The 24,373-nt window shown below is 48.0% G+C and overlaps 10 protein-coding genes across 10 annotated transcripts; 6 read left to right on the top strand and 4 right to left on the bottom strand.

The window, feature by feature from the left end:
- Positions 1-244: 244 nt before the first annotated feature.
- Positions 245-1,145, top strand: LACBIDRAFT_244225 (uncharacterized protein; the record flags this gene model as incomplete). Its single annotated transcript, XM_001875384.1, has 5 exons — positions 245-340; positions 393-491; positions 540-750; positions 821-1,013; positions 1,067-1,145. Coding segments are annotated over 5 exons (678 nt in total), but the record flags the coding sequence as incomplete, so codon positions are not given.
- Positions 1,146-1,240: 95 nt separating this feature from the next.
- Positions 1,241-3,521, top strand: LACBIDRAFT_306040 (uncharacterized protein; the record flags this gene model as incomplete). The annotated part of the gene is made up of 8 exons (XM_001875383.1): positions 1,241-1,390; positions 1,442-1,622; positions 1,675-2,120; positions 2,173-2,319; positions 2,369-2,938; positions 2,988-3,181; positions 3,236-3,366; positions 3,415-3,521. 8 exons carry the CDS (start codon positions 1,241-1,243, stop codon positions 3,519-3,521), a joined length of 1,926 nt encoding a protein of 641 aa, XP_001875418.1.
- Positions 3,522-4,622: 1,101 nt separating this feature from the next.
- Positions 4,623-9,441, bottom strand: GTB16201 (transcription elongation factor SPT6; the record flags this gene model as incomplete). The annotated part of the gene is made up of 13 exons (XM_001874848.1): positions 4,623-4,712; positions 4,764-4,894; positions 4,945-5,127; positions 5,175-6,186; positions 6,234-6,410; positions 6,463-7,023; positions 7,071-7,403; positions 7,456-7,758; positions 7,807-8,526; positions 8,578-8,698; positions 8,755-9,034; positions 9,080-9,184; positions 9,237-9,441. The coding sequence occupies 13 exons, from the start codon at positions 9,439-9,441 to the stop codon at positions 4,623-4,625; spliced, it is 4,221 nt and encodes a 1,406-aa protein (XP_001874883.1).
- A 270-nt stretch (positions 9,442-9,711) lies between these two features.
- Positions 9,712-10,206, top strand: LACBIDRAFT_306038 (uncharacterized protein; the record flags this gene model as incomplete). The annotated part of the gene is made up of 1 exon (XM_001875382.1): positions 9,712-10,206. The coding sequence occupies one exon, from the start codon at positions 9,712-9,714 to the stop codon at positions 10,204-10,206; it is 495 nt and encodes a 164-aa protein (XP_001875417.1).
- Positions 10,207-10,276: 70 nt separating this feature from the next.
- Positions 10,277-11,200, top strand: LACBIDRAFT_182124 (ribosome biogenesis protein RLP24; the record flags this gene model as incomplete). Its single annotated transcript, XM_001875381.1, has 6 exons — positions 10,277-10,328; positions 10,380-10,431; positions 10,482-10,499; positions 10,550-10,622; positions 10,670-10,806; positions 10,861-11,200. The coding sequence occupies 6 exons, from the start codon at positions 10,277-10,279 to the stop codon at positions 11,066-11,068; spliced, it is 540 nt and encodes a 179-aa protein (XP_001875416.1). The 3' UTR covers positions 11,069-11,200.
- Positions 11,199-17,872, bottom strand: LACBIDRAFT_306036 (uncharacterized protein; the record flags this gene model as incomplete). Its single annotated transcript, XM_001874847.1, has 16 exons — positions 11,199-11,354; positions 11,406-11,960; positions 12,011-12,165; positions 12,215-12,344; positions 12,398-13,070; positions 13,124-13,445; positions 13,494-13,552; positions 13,605-13,717; positions 13,767-13,850; positions 13,902-14,165; positions 14,214-14,540; positions 14,595-14,707; positions 14,759-15,467; positions 15,528-16,594; positions 16,646-17,612; positions 17,669-17,872. The coding sequence occupies 16 exons, from the start codon at positions 17,870-17,872 to the stop codon at positions 11,199-11,201; spliced, it is 5,898 nt and encodes a 1,965-aa protein (XP_001874882.1).
- Positions 17,873-18,141: 269 nt separating this feature from the next.
- Positions 18,142-19,227, bottom strand: LACBIDRAFT_306035 (uncharacterized protein; the record flags this gene model as incomplete). Its single annotated transcript, XM_001874846.1, has 5 exons — positions 18,142-18,434; positions 18,498-18,619; positions 18,672-18,699; positions 18,748-19,094; positions 19,160-19,227. The coding sequence occupies 5 exons, from the start codon at positions 19,225-19,227 to the stop codon at positions 18,142-18,144; spliced, it is 858 nt and encodes a 285-aa protein (XP_001874881.1).
- A 786-nt stretch (positions 19,228-20,013) lies between these two features.
- On the top strand, positions 20,014-22,086 carry LACBIDRAFT_244818 (uncharacterized protein; the record flags this gene model as incomplete). The annotated part of the gene is made up of 8 exons (XM_001875380.1): positions 20,014-20,091; positions 20,145-20,315; positions 20,361-20,459; positions 20,509-20,963; positions 21,016-21,264; positions 21,317-21,722; positions 21,780-21,831; positions 21,965-22,086. 8 exons carry the CDS (start codon positions 20,014-20,016, stop codon positions 22,084-22,086), a joined length of 1,632 nt encoding a protein of 543 aa, XP_001875415.1.
- A 61-nt stretch (positions 22,087-22,147) lies between these two features.
- Positions 22,148-22,835, bottom strand: LACBIDRAFT_306033 (uncharacterized protein; the record flags this gene model as incomplete). The annotated part of the gene is made up of 3 exons (XM_001874845.1): positions 22,148-22,282; positions 22,339-22,521; positions 22,569-22,835. The coding sequence occupies 3 exons, from the start codon at positions 22,833-22,835 to the stop codon at positions 22,148-22,150; spliced, it is 585 nt and encodes a 194-aa protein (XP_001874880.1).
- A 16-nt stretch (positions 22,836-22,851) lies between these two features.
- Positions 22,852-24,151, top strand: LACBIDRAFT_306032 (uncharacterized protein; the record flags this gene model as incomplete). The annotated part of the gene is made up of 8 exons (XM_001875379.1): positions 22,852-22,968; positions 23,022-23,121; positions 23,168-23,198; positions 23,246-23,317; positions 23,368-23,388; positions 23,453-23,540; positions 23,598-23,895; positions 23,949-24,151. The coding sequence occupies 8 exons, from the start codon at positions 22,852-22,854 to the stop codon at positions 24,149-24,151; spliced, it is 930 nt and encodes a 309-aa protein (XP_001875414.1).
- Positions 24,152-24,373: the final 222 nt, after the last annotated feature.

Raw genomic sequence — 24,373 nt, 5'->3', positions numbered from 1 at the left:
TTATGTGACAGTTGCTTGCCTTTCTTTTCAATGAGCCAATGTGCATTTCTCTTCTACTCAGTCCCACATATGTGCTCATATTTTACCAGTCAACGATAACAGCGGAGGCTACTATGGCGGAGGCGGATATCTGCAAGGCGGCTCACCTTTCAGCGCAAGTGGCAGCCCGGGGGGCGCGCGAGTAAGTGACAACTCTCCATTGCAATCCACCGAGCTCACAATCAACTAGAGAACTGAAGTTTCTCACTCATTGCGGCCCTTGACAATAGCCCAATTAAACAAAGCGACCCAGGCTCATACGGACGCAGAATGGCAGGTGGATGGCATGGAAATAGGTCAGGTACGCGATTGTGGCTGCAAAGCGTCGACAATCTATACGATAACGATAATAGGTAACAATCGTTGGCCATGTATCTTCAATTCAAGCTCAAACTACAAATTGTGTCTACGTAATCGACGACGGGACAGGACGTATAGAAGCACGTCATTGGGTGGACTCCAACAGCGAGGAAGACACTGAAAAATGGGGCGGAATTGAGTCAGTTTTCTTTCCTCGCCTTCCCTTTCAATCGATTAACGAAGTCAGGGAGAAAACGTATGTCCGAGTAACGGGAGGGTTAAAGACATTTGGCAGCAAGCGTTACATCAATACAACTCATGTCCGACCTTCAAAAGACCCTCACGAAGTGTACTTTCACATCCTAGAGGCCATTACTGTTACTTTGACCCTCGAACGCGGACCAGTGAGTCGTTCCTCTGCCACTATGATAGATCGCCATGACATCGACTTAGCCGCCTGGTCCTGGACAAACGCCACAAGCGAGAGGCGCAGATTCAACGATGGCAAACTATACAAACCTATCCGCCCCTATCGGTGACGAATACTCTCATCGTCCGAAATTGGAACAGGATATCTGTCGATTTATCGCTGAACAACCCGCTAATGATGCGGGAATTCATGTTGCGGCCATTGCCCGAGCCGTTGGCGGAGGTGGTGATGCGCATAGGATTAGGTATGTAACCGTTATTCTTTCAACGAAAGGCTTGCTAAGGTATCTTTTTTCAGCGATGCTCTTGACAAGTTGATGGACGATGGACTGGTATTCACCACGATTGATGACTCCCACTTCAATCTGTCTCGTTGATCATGTACTACTACGTATCTTCATTATTGTACGCACTGTGTTGGGATGAGTACAAAAATTGTTCAGTCTTCTCACATGACCATATTCATGTTATCATGCCAAATAGTGACTCGGACGACGACGGCCTTGACTACCTCGAGTTTGATGGTGAGGATGACGGCGACGGCGACGGCGAAGGCGAAGGCGAGCCAGAGGAAGAAATACCTGATGCCTTGGTAGCGGATGACGTGACTGAAGACGGAGATGTTTGTCTATTCCATCCCTACGACTCAAATCAAGCTCAATGACCATCTCAGGAATCCCAGTCTGAAGACTCTGAAGATGTGTCCGACGAAGACGATGAGGACGAGGACGATGACGACCAGGGGCCACCGTCGTCTGCCGTTCCGATGGACGTCGAGCCCGCTGAGATTCCTGTAGGTGAATCGACGACGAGCAGCGGCATGTCGGAGAGCAGATCTCTCCAGCCTGAGATAGGTCGCGTCGTTCGCCATTCTGTTTCTTCGGGATGTACTCATCCCATAATCAGAGCCTCCACCCCTTCGGAAACGTTCTTTGTCACCGGCACAGTTGCGCAAGAATGCCCTTGTTGGTAGCAGTAGTTTCCCACCCCGGTCGTACACCATTGAAGCGATATGCGCACTCCCGCATCCTGTTCCAACTCACGCACTTGCTTCGTCTCTTTGCATGACCCACCTTCTGACGGGTTCAGACGACGGTTACATAAGAGACTACGATATTTTCTCTGCAGTGAATAGCAAGAATTTCCTTACCGCACCTCAACGCCATCATGCCAATGTCGTTGAAGGACTTATGAAGTCTGGGCAGCTCCGGTTCTGGTGGGAGAATCCTGCCATGTCCGATGCATCGAGGAGACTCAGCGGGGCAAACACATTCGAAGAAGAGCCTACTTTATCTCCCGTTTACAGCCTCGCCATGCACTCCGACGCCCTCTGGACTCTCGCAGGCACCAACGTAGGCGCCCCAATCTCTTAGGTATAATTGGAGTAACTCTTAATACTGACAGGCAGGGCATATAAATCTATTTACTATCAGGCACGATCCTGGTAAACTTTGCTACGTTATGAATGGACACCGTGGGCCCGTCTCCTCGCTTGCAATGGATTATCAAGAAAAGGGATTTTTCAGTGCTGGTTGGGATGGCGAAGCGATTGTGGGTTTACTTTGTTCAAACTAATGTCAGAGTTAACCAAGCATTGCAGCAATGGGATCTAAATATTGGACAGGTGGTGCGAAACTTCACTGCTCACGGAGCTCAGCTTGCAGCAATCGCAGTCCGACCTATAGCCTCAGGTTATACATCCGTTAATCCCCCTGTTATTACAACTGGCTCGGATAGTACTGCAGGTCCTTCCCAACTTCCGCCTTCGTCATCTGCCGACACAAAGTCCGACGTTGACATGGGGGAATCAAGTTTAGCAGACGCCCAACGACCTCCTGTAGACTCTGATGCAAAATCGGATATTTCTTTCGACCCTCTGTTCGATGACGAACCAGAAACTGAAATCCCTAAACCAGAATTTAAACTCGCCATGCCTACCGGAGTAGAGCAACAACCTCCACCCTCTCGCCTGGTACCAAGCACTATCCCCCCTCCCAAGAACGCCCCTCCATTGCTGGATCCCCCAACATATACGACTTACTCTCCCGATCTTTTATTGACGGCGTCCATAGATGGCCAAGTCATTATATGGGACAGAAGAGTGCACTCTCCTGGGACAGGAGTTGGAAGACTATGGATGAGCGACAAAACGCCACCATGGTGTCTTTCTGTGGGTACATCCTTCACTGCTGTACATTTGGTGTAACGACCCTGCTCAGGCGTGTTGGTCCGCAGACGGTGGTCAAATTTATGCTGGTAGGCGCAACGGGACCGTTGATGTGTGGGATGTTCGACTTTTGGGACGCTCTGGGCCTTCCAACACACCTCGACTGCTGAAAACGCTTAGAAATCCATCGAGTTCCGGAGTTGTTTCCTGTGTGGTAGCATTTCCAGATTGCCGGCACCTCGCGTGGTAAAGTCTCTTTTCTTTAATTTATCGTGTTTCAAGAATAACATGCCAGTGAAGTGCATCAATTGACAATTTGCGCCTTTGGAATGTTGCCGAAAGTGGTGAGCCCGATTCGAGTGGCCGTCCCAGGAGTGGTGTGCCGTTCAAGATCATTCCTGGTCATCATGGTGGGTATATATCACAGATGCGTAAGTTCAGTCAGTTTCGATCGCTACCCATCTCAAAACAAGTCATAGTCGTCGACCCTGCTGCAAAGTTCTTGGTCAGTGCAAGCAGTAATCGTGGATGGCATGGTGACTCCACCAGAACGGTCTTTGTTCACGACATCAAACACATACGTTAGGTGACTATCGTCACGCTGAATGTTCAAGTAGTGGCGAATCGGTCCCAGGAGCCCAAATATAACAGCCTTTTAAAGACCAACGTTGACTGTCCATATTAATAAATACTTGAAAATTTTTGGGAGATCATGCCACTTGTTTACAGCCGTTTTCATAACGATAGGCCAAAAGTTCAAAATTACAGATACAGTCGGACTTCAAATTCTGACTATGTCCACGAAAATCAGCATATATTTCAGGGATGACGAGCACGATAGATCTACAGTTATACTAAATAGAGTCATCATCCGACAACTTACACGTACAATTTTAGACTCCGCCTGTACATGTATTTGGTCGAGATTAGGCCTATCGTTATGAAAACGGCTGTAAAGAAAAAAAGTGGTCTACATATTCCAGATTGTGGGCAAAAAGACTGGCTCCGAAAAGATGTTCAAGGGCATTTTTTACTAGTGCGAACCAAGTACTTTGTAGACAACTGTAGACAACCGATCGCTGGTGTTACAAAACATTTACTGGGCTCCAACTTCAAAATAACGCCAGTTCGAGTGGATGTCGATGACGAGACCATCTCCTGGAAGCCCCACTGAACCAGAATCGAGAAGCTTTTTTTGTGATGAAATTAGTGTCACAAATGTCTAGTATACAAGGGAACTGAATACATTACAACCTAAGCAGGCCCAGAAGATGAGTGAGGTTACCATCCCGGCTGACTCGGCCAATGTCCAGCAGAACTTTGAGGAAGTATTGGGGGACGAGGGGCGTTCAGGTTGGGTGGTAAACTTGCATGCTGACCAGGAAAGTTCGGTGGGCGATGTGAAGGTGTTTGATATCCATAAGACGCGTGGGGAGGTATGCCATAGGCCGTGGGAGGAATCGGGGGACCTCCATATGGCGTTTGCCCTCCATAGGGATTTGGAGTTCGGCCGACTTGTCGAACTGACATACGACCCGGAGTAGCGCCGCCTGGAGGCCTCGCTGGTGTACGCATACCGGCACCAAATGGGGTTTTTCCTCCAGCCGCCGCAAGATTTTGCGACTCGTGCAAATGTCTAGTCAAAGGAGTTAGATTCTGTGTGGGGGTCTTTATCCTGAAAAGAAGCTCACCGAACTTTGAAAGCGTCGCAAAGCTCTGGCACCCCAACAGCTGCCGCGTCAAACAGGTAATATGCTTCAGGTGCAACACGGACAGGCTGCAACGAACGTCAACTCTCCACTAATGATAGAAGTCAAGAAAACCTTACCCAAGTTTGAACAGGTGATGATTTATTGGCCAAAAAGCAAAGGTTGAAATGTCCTGGCCGCTTTCGATTGAGCGTGAAGCCGTACATGCTCTTGGCTGGGTTAGCTGCCAAGAAGTTCTTCAAGAACAGATCTAATGAATGTTAGTTGGGTATTACACGGTCAAGGGGAATAGGGACGGACGAAGTTCATCTTCCGACCCATGCTTGAATTTCTCATGAGCCATGAGTTCTTCTACTCGACGAGCCATCGCTTGTATGTGGTTGACGATCAATTCATCCAGATCAGCATAGGTGTGATTGCTGTCTACAACAAGTTGACCGGCAACAGTCTGACCAGTTGGGTCAGCGTTGAGTTCAGTAGCATCTGCAATCACGTAAGTAGGGGTAGGCAAGACCCTGAAAACTCGTTACCAATATGCTGATATAGTTTATCATCTACTTTCCAGGTAACGGCGAGATGATCAATTCCTTTTGAAGACGGTCGAATAACCACATCCCCGCGCTGCTGCTTTTCTAGGTATGCTTCTGCCTGAGCAGTGTTGAAGTTATGGAAATTCGGATGCTTAACGACCCGTCGAGTACGGTCCGTTTCGGCTCTCTTCTTCCGCGCCAGCATATCTTTATCCTTCTCGCAACGAACGCCGTCCCACATGGGATCAATCTTCACGCGTCGATATTGCTCGTCTCCCTTTGAAAGCTCTTCCTGCCTCGATGACAATTCAACGAAAAACGAGTCTTGCTCCATGTCGAATTTACGTTCAACGATCACTCCAGGTATGGTCTGGCCCTTCTTTACTAGATTGTCTGGGAGGTCACCAGAATCAGAAAGATACTGGGTGGCGATGACACCTTCAATTCCAGAGTCCAAGCGAACATTGATGAAACTCTTCGTCAGGCGCTGGACTTGAGTCGTCACGATCAGACCAACTTCCAATGTTCGAGGAGTCTCGCCACTGAGCATTGTCAAGATCTCCCAGTCAGATGGAAGAACAAATTTGTTTCGTTGCTCCGCGAACGGCCGCAGGAGTTCGTCACGAATCACGTTCAGAGTGTGGCGTTTCTGGTCGTGGTTTGCCTCATACAAACTGATCGCAAACTCATCTAGATTAAGTTCCGAGAGCTTTCGCTCGTTGTCCGGGTCTGTCATAATGAGGTTCACTACGTGCGAGGGATGCTCGTCGTGAATATCTTCCTCGTCGAGCTCAAGGGCGTCAGTGGCCATTTTACGGGCCAATTCGTAGTCCTCTGGGTGAATTCGCGTGTCGTCCAAGGGATCTGGCGCAGTTTCTCCATCATGTCGATGCTTGGTTGGTTTGGGATCATGCTCTTGAGCAATGCGCAAAAAGCCCGCAGCGTTAAGGAAGATCTTTGTGGTTAAAAGACCCCCTTCAATAAATTGATCGCGGTTGACGAGATTCCCGCCCTGTGCGGGGTGAGAAATTAAAGCGATACATAGCTAAGGACACGAACCAGTGATCCTATCTTTTTTATCAAGACTTGAGCTTTTCTTGGTCCGAGGCCACATACGAAGGGAAGAAGATTCTGATAATACGCATCAGCGACAGCGCGATTGATATCAACTCCAGTCTTATTTGTCACATCAACAAGGACGCGTTCGAAGGCGGAAAGCAGTTTTTCCTTGGGCACCTGATTTGATCTCAGTACAGCAACGCGTCATCGACTTTGGGAAAGAACGTACCAAATGCTGATCGTCCTCTGATAACGTAATTGCAGTGATATCTGACCCCAATGCTGCAAATTCATTCAAAGGACTTTGAGTGTAACGCGCCAATCCGACGCAATATTTCGCTGTAGGCGATAATGCACCGAATTCATCAGCAGCGCGTCTGCTGTGCTGATAAATTCGCGCGACATCATCGAAGACATATATGACTGGAATGTCAAAAACCTGTTCGTTGGCCGATGGATTGCCCCAGCCAGTTTCTCCTTGACTTGGCCCGGTTCCGTGAAGAGTCGTCTTGACAAGGCGGGTTAGCTTCATTGTTGACATACTGAAACCCCCCATAACAACCAGATCAGGTTTCCGTCGTTTGACAAAGTCGAGAAACTCGTCGATCATTTCCGTGTCATGAAGGTTGTCGATCTTTGTATATTCCCTCATGCGGCCCGCTTCGTCCATGAAAACGAGAGTTATGGCGTCTTTATGAGGATCACCCTTCCCCCACGATATAGCTAAGACGGAACAGGCTATTTCTCCGTCCTTCAGCTCCCGGACAAGATACGGAGCAACATCAACACGCTGGTTGTTTTCAGTATAGCAAAATAAATTTGACAGCGGCTACTCACAGCTCGGAGACGATTGCTGCACTGCGCAGCAAGATAATCCTCGACCTCTTCTCTGAGATACTCACGAGTCCATTTGATTCCAGCTGGAATGAGATGGAGTTCCATCACCTCTTGCACAACGCGAGAGCGTTCAACGTTCCAAGATTTTGCTGAATCACTGAAATTATCAGAAGCAAAGGCCTCATTGAGTCGTCGCTCAAAAGACGATATCGCAGCGTTTGGGATAGATATGGAAACATTGACAAGGTGCTCCGCTTCGGCAGCTAATATGAGTAAAAATTGTGCTGAATCCTGCATATCTTTTATGCTTTTGCGGTGGAGGTACTTGAAGTTCTAAAGTAGCGATGAGATGAGTTGGGTGAACACTTTTGCGGCAGAGACCTACGTAGTATGGGTGATTATCGTCGATCTTAGTGATACCGCGTTCTGTGGGTTCCACGGAGATCTGTGCCTCTTCCTTGAAAATTTTGCGAATTTGGCTCCTGAGCAGGGGATCTTTACCAATTTCTGTGGAGAGGATCATCCGCGCGCGGACAAGAATATCTTCGGGTGCTTGAGCCTTTGAAGGATCTGGATCAGCGAATTGCTCCGCGAAGACGATAGGATTGAGCTCTTGGTCTTCAACGAAGTGAACGTGATGAGAAGCCATAAAATTCAGGACAACATGATGAGGTTCGATTCCGAAGCCCTGATTTCGTAAGTACGAGTTTGACATGAGAGAAAAAAATCCTAGTACCTGAGCCAATTTGGACACGATGCTCCTCTTGACAACTTCGTAGGCGGAAATTCGACTAGGCATTTTGCGTTTCTTGGTGGTATCCGGCTCATCGTCATCATGAAACCGGAATTCAACGGCAGAACTCAGTTTCTTGTCCTTATATTTCATTGCCAACCACTCAGTTGCGTCGGTAACAACCTCGACGCCGTCGATCTGGGGTTGTATCTCCTCCTCATAGTAGTCGTCCTTCACTTGAAGCCGTTCATACGAAGCCGACAGAGCTCTACGGCGCTCTACAAGAGATCTGTATTTCTGGCCAAGAGAATGGATGCGCCAGAGTTCGTTCAAGCTGAGAAGTTCGAAGCGAGTCCGCATTTCACTTGCATCGAAATGGCAGATATAGTCTCGCTTGTGGACCCAGATGTACGGAACCTCGTATTCTTCAACAAATAGGTAACGTAGTGCAAAAGTGACAGCCATAACGAGAGCACCCTTGAGATTTTTGTGTTGACCATCAGGGCTGAAGAAGTCCTGTTGCTTTCGGAGAGACAAGCGTTGTGTGACCCACATCGCAGCTCCACCAAGATCAGCTTCTGTGAGCTGCACATGGAGAGACAGGGTAGATGATTGAGATAGGGAAGAGGTTGCCAACTGCATACGTTCTGGGATATCTTGGGCACGGATGAGGTCATCATCATCAGTGAGCATTCTCTTGCGAATCTCGGACGGTTCAAAGACCTGTGGTTTTTCATGAACATGGCACGCCTGAAAGATAGTAAATGAACGCACATCTTGATACTTCATTTCTGGTTTCAGCTGTTCTTCGTCGTATTCAATTTCATCATCGCCCCCTAATGCCCAGTCATATTCATGACCATCTCCGAACACGTCATGTATTTCATCCCAAGCACTGTGTACACATTAGCAAAGAATACTTTGAGATGTTGTAGAAAGATTCAAACATACTTTGCATCGATGCCAGCGAGTTCTGGACGAGCCCCTAGAGCCCTCTTACGCCTCTCTAGCTCTTGCCTTTTCTCTCGCCTCCTCTCTTCACGTGCGTTTTCGTTCATCCCCCCACCGGCCTCCTCTTCATCACTATATTCAATGAAATCGTCCATGTCCATATCAGCGTCCTCCTCCTCCTCATCGCCTCGACGCTCGTCATCCCATATTCTTTGAATGTCTGGAACCCGAGGCAAATTTTCGTCATGATCTAAGTCGTCGTCCGAAGACTCAACCACAGCTTTACGTTTGGAAGAGGACGCCGCGGGCGATTCAGAGTCGCGACCACGACGGAGGCGAGTTAGACGGCGGTTATTCTTGAAGGAGGCGCCTGTATTCTCTTCAAGGAGCTCAAGGTCGTCATCTTCCAGGACTTCTTCGTCTTCGTCACCTAAGCATTACTATGTTAGAATGTAAAGAATATAACCACACAAATGACATACGTTGACGGTGATGTTTCTTTCGCCGTTTACGTCGCTTTCGACGCTCCATTTCGGCTTCTTCCTCTTCGTCCTCGTCTTCGCTGACAATAAATCCCTCCCTTACTTTTTTCGCCTCTTCCTCGTCATCCTCACCCTCTTCCGAGCTATCGTCGGACACGCCGGGCATCACAACATCCTCTTCTTCTTCGTTCTCAGAGCCTTGCATGGGGTCCTCCACCGGTGCAGACTGTACTTGAGAGGGGAGGTGGCTGGAACCGGGAGACGACATGATGTCGCGCAAAAGTGAAGAATATTAATCAAGAAACGTTCAACGCAAACTCAGTTGTTTACATAATTTAATGCCTACACATTCAATTCTCACAAAATTCTGTTCAAGATAGCCTGAAAGATGACTGAAAATTACGACGGTTAGATTCTGTTTTATTCTGCTGGATATAACAATAATTCAAGTTCCTTTCAAGATCATGTCGCTTTCATGCGCCTCGCTCTCTTAGAGGCGGCCAAGTGCATCCCAACGCCGACAGCGTTCTGTGTAGGCTGTGTGATCACTACTCGTCCACCTCAAAGCACTTCATCAGTCATTATTTCCACTGGGCATTCTAGAGAGCTCTTCGGAAACACACATGCCGAAGCCAATGCCCTCTCCAAGGCTCATACCCTCTCTGTTGATCAACTCCGAGCTCTCTTTCCGACGCTAGATCCGTCAGAGCTCGATATTAATACAATCCTATCCCAGTCAGATGTTTACACCACACTTGAACCTTGTTCCATCAGGACTTCAGGATTGGCTCCGTGTGTAGCTGCACTCATAGGAGCCAAGGTGCGGCGGTGCTTCATCGGAGTCGCTGAACCTCTTGACTTCGTTGAATGTGAAGGGGCGCGTAAGCTAAAGGAAGCTGGGGTAGAGGTTGTGTGGCTTGGTGGGTTAGAAGAAGAATGCCTTGCAGCTGCCCGACGCGGCCATACTTGAGAAGAAATTTGAACTTAGAAACGTAGCATTTACAAATTGAGTATATTTCCCACGATAACTTGCTTCAGCCATGCGCATTGAAAAGTGTTATTTTTGCTCAACGAATGTGTATCCAGGACATGGTATTTCTTTGCCCATTGCTCATGTTCTTTCAACTTTTCATTCGCATCTAGGTTCCGCGTTTGTCAGAAACGATGCCAAAGTCTTCAGATTCTGCACATCCAAGTCAGCCTGCTCTTGATTCGCTTCCATACTTACTCATCTTTCTCTTCCAGATGTCATAAGAACTTCAAGTGAGAATATTGCCCTGTTTAGTGACTGCCTCCTATATCTTCGCTTTTAGAATGAAGCGAAATCCCCGCAAAGTACGATGGACGAAAGCGTTTAGAAAAGCTGCAGGCAAGGAGATGACCATTGTGAGTTGAATCACTACACATGGTTGACTGTTAAACCCTCGCTTTAGGATTCAACAATCGACTTTGAAAAGCGGAGGAACGTACCTGTGCGGTATGATCGTGAACTGGTTCAGACAACGGTCAAGGCAATGAAACGGGTGGGAGAAATCAAAGCACGCAGAGAGCGGGCATTCTACAAAAATAGGTGCTACCACGTTGTACTCCTAACATATGTACCCTCTGCTCACATTATTTTCAGAATGGCGGCGAGCAGAGAAAAACAGAGGGCACATCGCAAAAAGATGTTGGAACAAGCGAAGTCCTCCGTCACACTTCACGAGCCGCTGGCGGTCGAGGAGGCGGAATCAATCAATGAGAGCAAAAAGATCAAGCTTACCGTCAACTCTAAGCACAAGAGTGCTCTGGTCCCAGGCGAGGGTCGATCAATGGGAATGGATATTGATTAAGGTTCGCCACAGAATCTTCCGAGATTTACGAGTCCCATGTATAAGTACTACACTTACTCTGCGTGCCAACGGCCAGTGCTTGCGATACAAGTACAAATGTGTGTGCATAGATTTCAATAACGCTGAGACATTATCGGTTCTTATATTTGGCATCGTTCTCATGACGAACGTTGGGATCGAGAGCGTTGTGCAGTCCCAAGAGTGTCTTGCTAACTGCTTCGCTCGCCCCAATCATTGGTTTCAGAACAGCGATGGGTACAGCACGGATGACAGAACGGACAGGCCCCTGCGTAGTGATCGGTTAGATACGGTGTAAAATCTTCTCCACGGAACTTACCTCATTGCCTGAACGCTCATACACCTCCATTGGAACAGCAAGAATGGTTTGAGCAGCGGAACTAAAGTGCCTTTGCAAACTCTCATACGCTGACTGCATCCCTTCTTTCAGATCTCCCGGTTGTTGAGCATATCTGGAAATGAGATCTGTGGATTCTTCCTCCTCGTCTGTGTAAAATCCACCAGTACTCTCGTCTCCTGCAGGCATTTGAAGGGTTTCCGCAGTGATAGTGTGGTCAAATTGCCCTCCGAGTACACCTTCTGCTTGCTCCAGAATGACTTGCGTTCCTGTTGCTAGTCGGGCACCCATTTTGATGGCTTCGATCGCTGTGGACTTTACAAATGCAGTGGCACCTTTCTGAACCCCGCGTACAATCCTTCCATCCTTCTTGTATTGTGCAATGGGTAACAAGACAAGGTCTGCGACCCCCGAACCAACGTTAACCATTGAACGAATCGGCGCTACTCCAGAGATAACGTCGACGAGTTGTGTAGCTTTCACGTCGGGAGTCCAAAGATCGTTTAACATCTCAAACAATCTTGGCCATCCGGTTACCTAGAAACAGTTGAGAATCATATATCTTCGCTTTACTTCGACCAACGTACCCCAGCCAATGTAATATGACGAAGTGTCATCTCTGCCCCATCGAAATGGAAGAAGTTCATCAGTTCGATTATTCTTCCATCACGTAGTGCGCGATAATCAACGCGACGAGGCTTGTAATCTAACTTCAGGTCGATGGGAAATATCTCAGCCAGTTCTAACACCAAAAATAAATGTCAAATAAAAATAGAAACTTATTCGCTCACGAATGTAAGTGTCTCCTTGACTGGGAGGAGTAGCACCAATGTCAACATCCGGGCTTTTGAAACTAAAGAATTTCTTGAGAAAATCGACAGCATCTTGATCAACATATAGCCGCAGTGGCAATATTTTCGCCTAGCCAACTATCGATGGATAGGAATCCACATTGAAACAGGGCAGTTACTTACTCGTAGTCGAACTTCTTCGGATGGGTGATTTGGAACGGGTCGAACAGTGCTAACTTCGATTCGGACCATGTTCGACTCTGTCTCCCTGATGTTTCCACGAGAATCTGAGCGCAGATCTGTCAAAAATTTCTTCCACGTAGAGGTCTTGATGTGGTCAAGAATTTCCAAATCTTTGACAACCACTAAAGTTCTAGACACCAAAGGTTCATCTGGCCGGTACTGGTCAATTTCTGCGTTCAAGCCCGACATGCGGAATTCCATGCTTGGTGCTTTGGAACGCGTCAATCGTTTCCCTCGTATACGCGCCATACCACTATGTGGTTTACTTGTGGATGGTTTGAGGGACTGCCAAGAACTTTGACTGATCGTCTCGATATCGTCTCTCAACTCTTCGTCAATTGCATCAAGCAGCGCCTGCGGTTCCAATCCATCGACGTCCTGTTCTAAGCCGATGTATACCGAGTTAAACAGGAGAGAACTCGCTTCATCGAGGCTTGGATCTTGTGTTTGCCCACTGGCTACGAGTTGCCGAATTTTGGCCAATCGTTTCCGCATGTCTTTGATTTCTTCCTCGATCGTCCTACGTGTCTTGATCCAATCATAACCATCGTAGAGAAGCAAGGTCAGGTCGGCGTTAGACACTTGAACGTGTAAGGTGGAACGACTAAGGTCCCTAATGATTCAAAGTGAGCGAGGGTGTTACGGCACGACGATTGAATACCGCACTTCTGAGAGCCCAAAGATTTATCAGGCGGAAGAGTATCAAAATACTCTTCAACAACAGTGATGCCTTCAGTTTGGAATACCTTGATGGTCTCACCACCAATCTTCGACACCATATGGGTGTCGAAGCCATCGCTTGCAAGATAGCTTGCGTCCGTTTCCCTCACGTCAAACTCATCCAAATCATCGTCGCGAAGTTCACGTAGGCCCGCCGCCGTTCCGAATGATTCGTCAAGATAATCCAGGTTGGTGGGTAGGTCGTCATTAATCATGTCTGGAGCGGGGCCAATTTCGGGGACTTTAAACGCAACATCAAATACAGACGCTGAGAAGACAATCAGACGCTGTTGTGATGATTAAGCAGTTCAAATACCTGAGAGAGTGGTTTCATTCGCTGAATCCCTGGAAACCACGGTGGGTTGTTGCTCGGATCTACGTACGAAGGTTAATGTGGTTGTTTCAAAATTTCGAGAGGGTTGCGTACAACTCCTCAGTCACGCGTTCAAACGAAGACGCCAAGTCACTAGCAAAAGCCGTTACAGCTGCTAGAGTATCCGCACAAGAATGCACCCGAAGCCTGATGCGCTTTACGTGCACCTATCGTACGCCTTGAACAACACACGCAGAGGAAATGCATGTGGCTTACCTGCTTTCCGTAGGGTACAACGATAGACTCAATGTACTGCAAATCCATGTCAGCGATTTCAGCGAGCAGCGCGTAACCAGCCGCCTGAAAATCTCTGTTAGACTTTCAATTAGATTTCAAAGCCAAACGGCCCACCTTCCAGTATCCAACACCTTTCAAAGAGTTGATATTGTCTCTTGCATGCGTCATATCGGCATCGATGGCCAAAAATGCAAGTTCTGAAATGACAACTTGAAACGACATCTCTGGAGAGTCTCCCACGACATTCGTCAAGAAATCCAATTCCCCGATATACGCGGTGAGGGCGCCAAGATGGTTGGGAGCAAATAGTCGTATGGAACCATCTAATATTCTGACAGATACGGTTGTTCGCTCACTTGGAATGACACTTTCAAATGTCTGACGAATCGATCAGAGTTGAAAGACGTAGCTTTAGCCTTTACTTACCCCTGGTGGAGATTTGGCAAATAAGCCGAGATCTGTTACCCAGGTAATGTCGGGATAAAAATCATAGGTAAATCCGCAAACAGTCGCTTTCACCCTGGTTTCTTTGATTGTTGTCTCCGGAACAACCAAAGATATCAATCGGAGTTTGACAAGCGGCCTGGGAGAAGTGGACTGCAACAAAAGATTAGATGCCGTCATTCTGGCCAGTTTTGGACAACTGACTAGACTGCGAGGAGAAGTCAGGCAAAGAAGTGTTTGGAAACCCTCCGACGGTTGCCCATTTTTGACAGCAATGTCCATGATGCCTACCGTCAAGACAGTCTTCTGCTGAGAATTAGGATATCAGACAAAAACTCCATTGATAGGAATGAGACAAGTTACTTCGCCCTCCGGCTCGAATTCGATTAAGGCATCCAAATCTGAAAGAGTTACGTCAAATGGCCGTACAACTACGGCATTATCTGCTGTTCGTGGTAGTCTTATTCTGACGAATGCTAGCTTTCAACACTTGAGCAGAGAACGCAACAACGGGATCAGGACCTTACATTCAGTTATCGTCAATTTGACTACCGTCTCTGCCTTCGCTTCCCCGACAGCCGAGCTCAGTCCACTGGTGCTCCCACTTCTCGATTTGGCAAAGAACCGACTTCCAATCAATCCCGTTTCTTCAGCGCCCATTTTAGCACTGCTTGAAGATGCATTAAGCGCAGAGTCTATAAGCTGTGTTGTATTATCTGCCCAATACTGGAGAGCATCCAGTTGACTTTTGGAGATATCAACGAAAAGGGAGGGAAGGTCAAAGCTGAGAGCGACGATAGAAGCATTGCTGGTCGAGGGGATATTGGCTGACCGAGTCACCTTCAGACAAGGGAGTAAAGGGGACAGTCTCTTGTCAGAACCAATGGAAGACGTATTGGCTTCCGCTTCTGTAGAGTCTTTGTATCGCAAGGGCCCCAGGGAGAGAAATGAAGAGGTAGTTCCCTCATGAACGAGGGAGCAAGCAATCATGATCCTCCCAAACTCTGCCCTCATCTGAAGCTGTCCGTCTACAGGTGAAGACTGGGGCGATGTAGGATGGAAGGTGGAGAACCTCGCCTTAGCCCTCACGTTCTCTGGAGCATTATTGATCGCTAAGTCATGTATATTAACTACAAGAACGCCTGTTCGATTGGATCGACTTGATGGAGAGGGGGAACGGATTGAGAGTCGAATCACTGGGAAGTGAATGGAAATACGTTGACTGACAATGGCTTCCTTGAGTAGTACACTCTTCAATAAAAACCATCTTCAAAAAAAGAGAAAAAAATCACATACAGATCCAAGCAACGGCGGTTGAGTGTGTGTAAACTTGCCCTTGGTCTGGTCTCTTTCCAAGTAATCATCGCCATGAGGTGTACAAGGGGGTGTGCATTGCCCAGCTTCGTCGTCGCACATGCTGTCTGGAGTTTCTTGTTTAGGATGGAGAACTTGTTTGAAAAAAGCTAGGGAGCCATGTAAAGTCTTCTCAAGATCCACGCATATCTGAACAGGGGCTATATTGACATTCAGTTCAAGCGTATGGGTGCCGTAACGTTTGTCCTTTTGATGTGCTACAACCCGCTTGCTCAAAGCCGATATCTCGACAGCATGCGACAACGAAGGCAACGGAGGGTCATCATGCTCCAGGTTCTGTTTACGCATTCGAATCGAAGATGATGGCTCGTGTAAAGATGTCGCACGATTGAACTGTGGACGACTTCGCCAAAAACCAAGCTTCGTCCCATACTTCTGACATCTTTCATCCATCCAGTCCAAAATTTCAAATGTGGGAAGTTGCGGATAGTCGCTGGGCTTGGTTTCGCCTGGATGATGATGAGTCGTGGGGTACTGAGAGTTTAAGTGAGGGTCCGTAAAAAACAGGGGAAACGGAGAGATCTCATCACGACCAGGAGTCTGATAAGGAAATGCAAATATCGCAAGATCTCCTGCGGCCATGGCCACCGTGGTTATTACTTCAGAGCTTGGAAAGTCCTTGTGGTTTGAATCTAGTTCATTATGGGAAGAAGATAACGAGCCTGACAGAGTGTCCAGGTGTATTCGTACGTATCCGTGATGGAGTCGTGGAGGCACCACTGGGCTTTCGAAATAGTGCAGCAGTGGTTCCGCATCTTCAGCTGTCGGGCTAGTCCTTGGCAATTCAGGAAGCAGGAGAATAAACACGCCCCGAATGTGTAATGATGAAAGGAGCTTCGACGTCGGTGTGGCAGGTGCGCTCTCAAATAAAAGTGGGCGCGAGGGTGTCAACTCCTTGTGAGAAGTTTGTGATGATGATGAAAAATAATCTGCCAAATTGACGAAACCTCGTATTTGCCATGGCCGGATCGCGCAAGCTATGACACTTGCTGTGATTGAAAGTTTTATTTCGTCATCAGAAGGTAAGGTGGGAGAGGGACCTTGCGTGTCGTGAGCTTCTGGAACATCAGTCTGGAGTGGAGAAGGTGTCAAAAGTTGTATCTGAATAGGCGATGAGCCAAACGACAATAGTGTTTCAGAGGGACCCCAGTCATCCAGCACAACATACGGTTTTCCGTGGTCATCTGGGGTTGCGTTCCCCTCCCTTGATTCCGCCAGTCCTCTAAGGCTGAGAGCGCTCTCGTAAATACTACTCGCAACAGATGCCGACGGAGAGCGGGGTGGAAGGAATGCAAGGGATTGCGACATGGCAAATTGCGTTTCTTCATCCAAAGACGACGTTGATGAGCTGGGTGAAACTGGTTGTCGAATTTCGTCGTAGGGAGTATGGGTAGATGAGGGTGGAGTAGGGAGGAAAGGGCGGGCAGCTACAGTGAAGCCCTCAATAATCAAGGAACGCGTTTCTCCTTCAGATGTGTCTGATCTTTTCGCATTCGTTTGATATCGAATCTGAGCAACAGACATCGTGACATTTATATTTCCAGGATGGACAATCGTTATCATGATGTCTTCAGCATCAAATTCAAATTTGGCAAGTAATCTCTCGACGAGAGTCGCAAAGATAGGAATGCCCGCGGGCTCAACATCTGTATGACGCACATCATCCTCGGTTGTGGTTAAGAAAGGATCAAGACTTCCAGGAACGCTCTGTTCATCATCATATTTCAGTTGTTCGGAATGCAATGACTGCCAAAGTGTGGCCTCCTCTCGTGGTGTCAATTCTTCATGAACAAAAGATTCAGCCATTGAGGCCATAGATTCGGCAGGGTCAACAGGCTGGGATTGATGGTGGGTTGAAGCTAGGACGTGAAAGGTGAGATGGAGAGATGTCAATGTGAGGCCTAGTGTAGCAGACAAAGGATTGGGCCAAGGAATACGCGCGACAACAGAGGATATGGTTCCATCGTGAAGCGTTATGGAAAGGTCGGACAGATAAGCATTAACAGCCTTGAGAGGGTAAGCAAAGAAACAATCGCCACAATTAACATGAAAGTGATCAGTACCTCAGCATCCAGTTCAAGGTCGTTGACTTGAACATACCCGGATCCAATTTGAGCATCAACCTGGCTAGAATCGAGCTGGCCAGGTTTAAAGAGATGCCCAAACAGCTTTTTGAGCAAGAAGGAGATAAATCTGCCTTGGACGCTAGACGGTACGGCGAAATTGAGGGATGGAAGCCGAGGTAGCCATGAGGGGATCCAAGTCATTGATGATACGTCGATGCGGGAAACTGAAAGAGGATCTCGTATACAGGTATGTATACTACCAATCCTCGTTTATGAGTTCATTGAAGTCAGCAACGTCGGATTGATTCAGGTTCGAATACAATTTGAATTCTTGTCAGAGAGTCGATCTGGAGTGGATTGAGAGTGGACCAAGTACAGGTAAATTCACGTGACATAAGTGGTATAAGTACATTGTGACTGTCAATCCTTAAAAGTCAAGCAGAGTCCAAGCGGTGCAACTCTGCATGCATTCAGACCACACGCTGGACTTCGTCAAGAAAATCCGCTACATGGCTCGCGATGAATTCATGAACTTGGCTTGATGGGTGTATATGATCGACCCAAACAGATCCGCCCCACTTTCGAATATCCTTTTTCTCAAACCCATTGACTTCCGGATCATCCAGGAAGGTTTCAAACGCACGAAACGAGGAGAATAGAAGAACTGTGGCATCATCGTGGGCGTCGGAAAACTTCTTTGCTCCAACTCGTAGTGATGTATTCCAATTGTCAAACGATGCGGAATTTTGTCGATGCTCGGGGACTTTGTGTGACGGTCGTTTGGCGCATCAGGAGAGAAAGATAAAGAGAGAGAAAAATTGCGTACCCGCTGGACTTCGGTGGATTGGTGGGACATCGATGAATAAGAAATTCCGAGCGCCTGCCTCGTAGAGTTCATCTTGGAGTTTAAAAAGGGTCTCCAAAGTCGATTGATGTTGAGAGGAATATCTACCCCGCAATTAACGACAGGTAATAAGACAATGAGAGGAGGAAAGCTTACGCGCAGTCGTTGATCCCCACCCACGTTACTTAAAAAACATATCAGCTCTGGAACAGAGTTTCCCCTTGACACCCACCAAACAGAGAGTTATTGGCTGCCCACGGTGCCCAGCTTGGTTTTTGGCCCACTTTCTTCAGGAACTGTTCTTGAATTTGACGACGAACACCTGCGATCGTATCGCCTCCTCGAGCATAATCATAAACTAAGAGAGGCGAATCGGTATATCCTGCGACCTCTTGACCCTCTTCTGCGTTTGGATCGTAGCGGGGTGGGGGGCAGAATTTTGTGATTAGATGGCCCACCCAATTGGGAAGATCAGGCTCATTCCAGGTCAAGCCCGGGTATGGTACGCCAAGTGGATTTGATGCCGTTGGGTGATCTGCCTCGTTGCCTTCGTAGCCCACAGAACTGTAGGAATCACCGCTATTCACAAGATGTGTACGATGAGTTGAATGCGAAAGTTGAGAAATGTGAAATCGTGGACAGACAAAATGATAAGGTTCTCGACGCCACTAAAACCAGGCCAGCTAGGAGCAACCCGAAAGATCGTCGACATGATAGTGAGCACGAGAAGTTCAAACAATAATATCTACAATTGATGGCACTTCGAAGGACTTGATTCAGATCAAGGCTCGATAGCGTGTGACGCCGCGTGACCAATAGGTGAACAACGAAAACTCTCGAAAACTTCGAGCAAAGGATGTCGTCGCCTTTATTGAATGAAGTTTCGTAACTAGTGACGAGTTATAGATCAGTACATAGTAGATGCTTCAAACATTGCGTCCTCAGACTTACCTGATCAACCGATGTGCATCTATCTTCAAAATGTGGACACCCAACCGTAGGTCGTTCAACGGCTACGGAGCAGACAAATTACAGTCCAGCAGGGGCTCCTTGCACAATTATCCATTATGTCTCAGCCACGCTGGCTGCAAACCTTCAAAAAAAGCACGACCGACGGAAAGGAATTCTCCTTACCTAGCGCGGCAAAGTCTGAAGCGTAACTTACGAAAGGAGGTTTGTCGCAAATTCGATGTAGCTTGGTAAGTATGCCATGGGGGGTCAAACGAAGCATTGGTCGATTAATTACTGATCATTGTGTTCGTGCCGTTATTCCATGCAATCGGCATACGTAGAGATAGCGCACATTCAGCTCAACATCAAGTTGTCTTGAAGACAATCTTTCAGAGAAATTTGGCGCTGTTGAAGCCGGCGATTGGATGGTATGTAGTGGGAAGCTATGAATATGAGGGTTCGTCATTATTTACATCTTATCTTGAGATTGCGAGTGTGAATTCATACGTGTACAACTGGTGTCCAATGTAACTTGACCTCAACCATCATGGTTTTGGCCGACCTGGGACGTAGGCTCAACGCTGCTCTCTCCTCACTCAACAAAGCCCCCATTGTTGACGAGAAGGTCTGTTCTAGAATTAGTGCTTTGGTTTACACAAGTGAACCAAGCATCCTTAGGTTCTTGATGCGACGCTGAAAGAAATCACCGCCGCGCTGCTCGAATCCGATGTCAACGTCAAATTCGTTGCGTCCCTCCGGCAGAAAGTCAAAGCGAAAGTCAAAGCAACGATAGAGAGTGCGGCTGCCGACAAATCAAAGGAAACGAATAGGAAGAACCTGATTCAAAAGGTGCCAATATACGTCGTTATATTTCATAAACACTAACAATGTTAGGCTGTATTCGATGAATTGGTTGCACTTGTCGATCCAGGCGTAGAGCCATACAAACCCAAGAAGGGGCAGCCAAATGTAATAATGGCCGTTGGGCTCCAGGTCAGTTGGCATCAATCCTTTTTGCCGCCTACCAACAACTTTTTTTCAGGGGAATGGGAAAACTACGACCTGCACAAAGCTCGCGGTTCACTATCAAAAGAGGGGATTCAAATCTGCCATTGTTTGTGCGGATACTTTCCGTGCTGGAGCCTTTGACCAGACGCGACAATCGGCCACCAAGGCTAAAGTTGCATACTTTGGATCGTATACAGAAACAGACCCTGTGTCGATTGCAGCTCAAGGTGTGGCGAAATTCAAGAAAGAGAGGTTCGATGTGATCATTGTCGACACGTCTGGAAGGCATAAGCAAGAGTCAGAATTGTTCGAGGAGATGGTGCAGATTGGGGAGGCTGTCAAGCCAGACATGACAGTGTTGATTTTGGACGCGAGTATCGGCCAGGCTGCCGAGGCACAAAGTCGCGCTTTCAAGGAGAGTGCTAACTTTGGTGCGATCATCGTAACTAAGATGGACGGGCACGCGAAGGGAGGAGGGGCTATATCAGCGTACGTCGACTACCAAATGGTCACCGCGGCATTTGATTGAGATTGGTTACAGAGTCGCAGCTACGAAGACACCGATTATCTTTCTTGGCGTGGGGGAGCATTTACACGACTTGGATCGATTTTCTCCTCAACCGTTCATCTCAAAATTGCTTGGACTTGGCGATATGCAAGGCCTCATGGAACACATGCAGGATTTGGCGACACAAAATCCGGACAAGCAAAAGGAAATGGCAAAGAAACTTGAAGAAGGAAAGCTAAGTATTCGAGACTGGCGAGAGCAAATATCTAATGTGATGAATATGTAAGGCAGTCAATTCCCGACAACACCGTTCTAACACGCATTTTATCTCAAGGGGCCCAATAAGTAAAATCGCGTCCATGATACCGGGGCTCCCTCAAGATATGCTGCAAGGTTCGGACGAAGAAGGATCACTTCGCATGAAACGCATGATTTACATTACGGACAGCATGACGGCTGGCGAGCTGGACTCGGACGGGGCACCTTTCATGGAGGTGGGAAAGGATGGCAAGCCTGTAGGACTAACATGGCGGGTGACTCGGGTTGCAAAAGGGAGTGGAACGAGTGTAAGGGAAGTGGAGGAACTTTTGTGCCAGTACCGAATGATGGCGACTATGGCGAAGCAAGCAGGGGGAAAGAATGGGTGGCTGCAAGCTATGCAAAAAATGCAATCTGCAGCAGGGGGTAAGGGTCGAGGCGCGGGTGGTATGCCGACACCAGCTCAGATTCAGGCTATGCAAGTAAGCTGCGAATCCATGATTTTAACCCTGAATATCTGAACTGATGCTTTTACGTAGCGTTCAATGCCGCCTGGGATGTTGCAACAGATGCAACGTCAGATGCGGAGCGGTGGCGGGATGCAAGAGATGATGAAGGCCATGATGCAGGGACAGGGTGGGGATCAGCTTGACATGGAAGAGATGCAGAGTGAGTTGGTTCACGTTAGGGCCTCCAGGTCTTGACTCTAACTAATATGGTGCAGGGATGATGGCATCGATGGGCAATGGGTTGGGTGGACTTGGTGGATTGGGAGGACTTGGAGGCGGCGGGATGCCAGGGATGGCGGATATGTTCAAGATGATGGGCATGGGAGGAGCTCGATGAAATTGTATCGTACACTGGTGGAACACATACGCTATATCTGCGTAAAACACATTTTGTTTAGTTACTCACGCCGCCGCTCACTCTTCCAACGCTTCTTCTGTTTGGATGCTGAAGCCTTGTTCCCAAAGATGAAGGAAGACGTGTGCTTATCTGCGCCAGTTGTCTTGGAGAGGACAGCTGGTCCGTTGAAGACAAGCTATAGTGAAACATAGTGAGCGTCGAATCAGTTATGTGAGACGAAAGAAGACATGCAGCCCATAAACCCCAAAGCCCGATTACAATGTCGACAAGGAAAAAAAGGGTTACAAGAGGACTAGTTGCTCTCGAATTCCAGGCAAAAAAGGCGGAGATGATGGCGGCGGCGGATAGGGGCACTAGCAGGGGTTGATTGGGGTTGAACTCAGCTGGTAAAGGTGGTGGAGTGGATGATGGAATCTGTGTCATAGGTGAGAGCAAACGAAACTAGGAAGGTGAATACATGCATTGACAACAAGGGTAATGGCGATGGCGATGAAAAAGATGGCCAGGTGTTGGGCAAGGAAGGTTTCGAGGTTGGTGGAGAAGGAGCAGAGGGCGAAACAGACTGCTAGAACTATCAAGAGGGCTGCTGCGGTGGACGACCAGTAGGCGAGGACGTTGAGGTTGGTGTTGGGGAGGTCGTTGTTGGGAACATTGTCGGAAACGTCGTCGGGAGTGGTACGAACGGTGTCGTCCTTGGTGGGATGCATAGGAAATGATGATGATGTCATGGTTCCAATTTGTAAGATGGACTTTACTGTCGTTGGTGACGATGACTCGGAATACTTCCGCAATCTCCATGGTCGCACCCTCAACGCTCTCAACACAAACTACCTCATCCCCGTCGACGATGACCAGGTCAAGGCAAGTTATTCTTCGTCTTTTATATTTCTCCTTGCTCTAATCCTGCCCAGCAGCGCTCAGAACTCCATCACCGTATGATTCAGTTTGTGTTCGATGGTCGAAACTATGTCGGACCCGTCAAAGAGGTCCTCCAGTTTGGCCAGCAACGCAAAAGTGTGTTTTCTACCAACACTGCACACATATCCTCACTGTCTCTTAGTTCTCGACCTAGGCACAGGCGGCGGTTTCTGGTATTTGTTGCGCTTTTCGCTTAGACGCCTCCTCTTATACCTAACAGGCCAATCGACATGGCGGACGAGTTCCCCAGAGCAGAGGTCATTGGCGTCGACCTTGCCCCCATTCAACCCAGGTATACAGCCTTTCCTCCCCCTTCTTCCTTGCGCCTCACACCCCTTCTAGAACAGTCCCCCCAAACTGCACGTAAGCCACGCGTCCGCTTCCTTGTTCGCTTCCGTTATTAACCCACCTATCTGCCCATCTGCAGGTTTGAGCTGTGTGACCTTGATCAGTGGCATATTCCCTATCCAGACAATCATTTTGATTTCATACACGCCCGCTCAATTCACATTGGTGTGCGTCCTGTCAAACTTCCTCCTGGTTTGCCTGATGTATTTTTACAACGCCCCCAGATTCGCAATTATCCTCGCTTCTTGCACGAAATCGCTCGTCTTTTGCGTCCAGGCGGGCTCGTACTTCTCATTGAGCCGGACCTCAACCCAGCACCCTCACCTACCTCCTCGGACCGGCTGGGGCCCGTCTCCATGCACGGCTGGTCTACCCTTTGGGAGACTTATCGTACGTGCCTGCGACGTCAAGGCATTGATATCACCGTTCCCCAGCGGCTCTCAGACCTTCTTGCGGCTACTGGCGCCTACGAAAATATTGTCGTTCGTGACGGCAACATTCCTGTGGGATTTTGGCCTCAAGGTAAAGTTCCATCGAATACGTCAATCATGCCTTTGATTGTCCATCTTTATCAGACCCTCACTTACTTACTGTTGGGCAACTTCAATGGATGGACTATGAACTTTTTTTGCCCGCCCTCAGTCCTCTTTTCCTCTCGAACAATCTACCCATTCCGACTGTTGACCGAATCATCAAAGAAGCCCAGCAAGATCTCTACTTCCCTTCCGACTCGCTTTCGACGCATCTTCACATCGTGTACGCTACCAAGTGCTTTTAACCCGCATCACCTTTGCAGCTGTATCTATACTATTTATACCAGCCTTACATTCATACCCATATCACGCTCATGGTAAAATAGACAAAGTTGTATGTATTTTGAACACGCGAGAGCATTCTTATGTGTATCACGAATCAGAGTGGCGACTCTGGGCAGATTCTTTGGAGCAAATCGAGTCCGTTCGCCTTCACAAAATTGCCCCTTAAAAACTTTGACCTGGAA

This window comes from Laccaria bicolor, genomic scaffold, assembly GCF_000143565.1.
Source record: "Laccaria bicolor S238N-H82 LACBIscaffold_2 genomic scaffold, whole genome shotgun sequence".
In the NCBI taxonomy this organism is placed as follows: domain Eukaryota; kingdom Fungi; phylum Basidiomycota; class Agaricomycetes; order Agaricales; family Hydnangiaceae; genus Laccaria; species Laccaria bicolor.
Note: the sequence above shows the minus strand (reverse complement) of the source record. Positions and strands in the feature narration are given on the sequence as shown.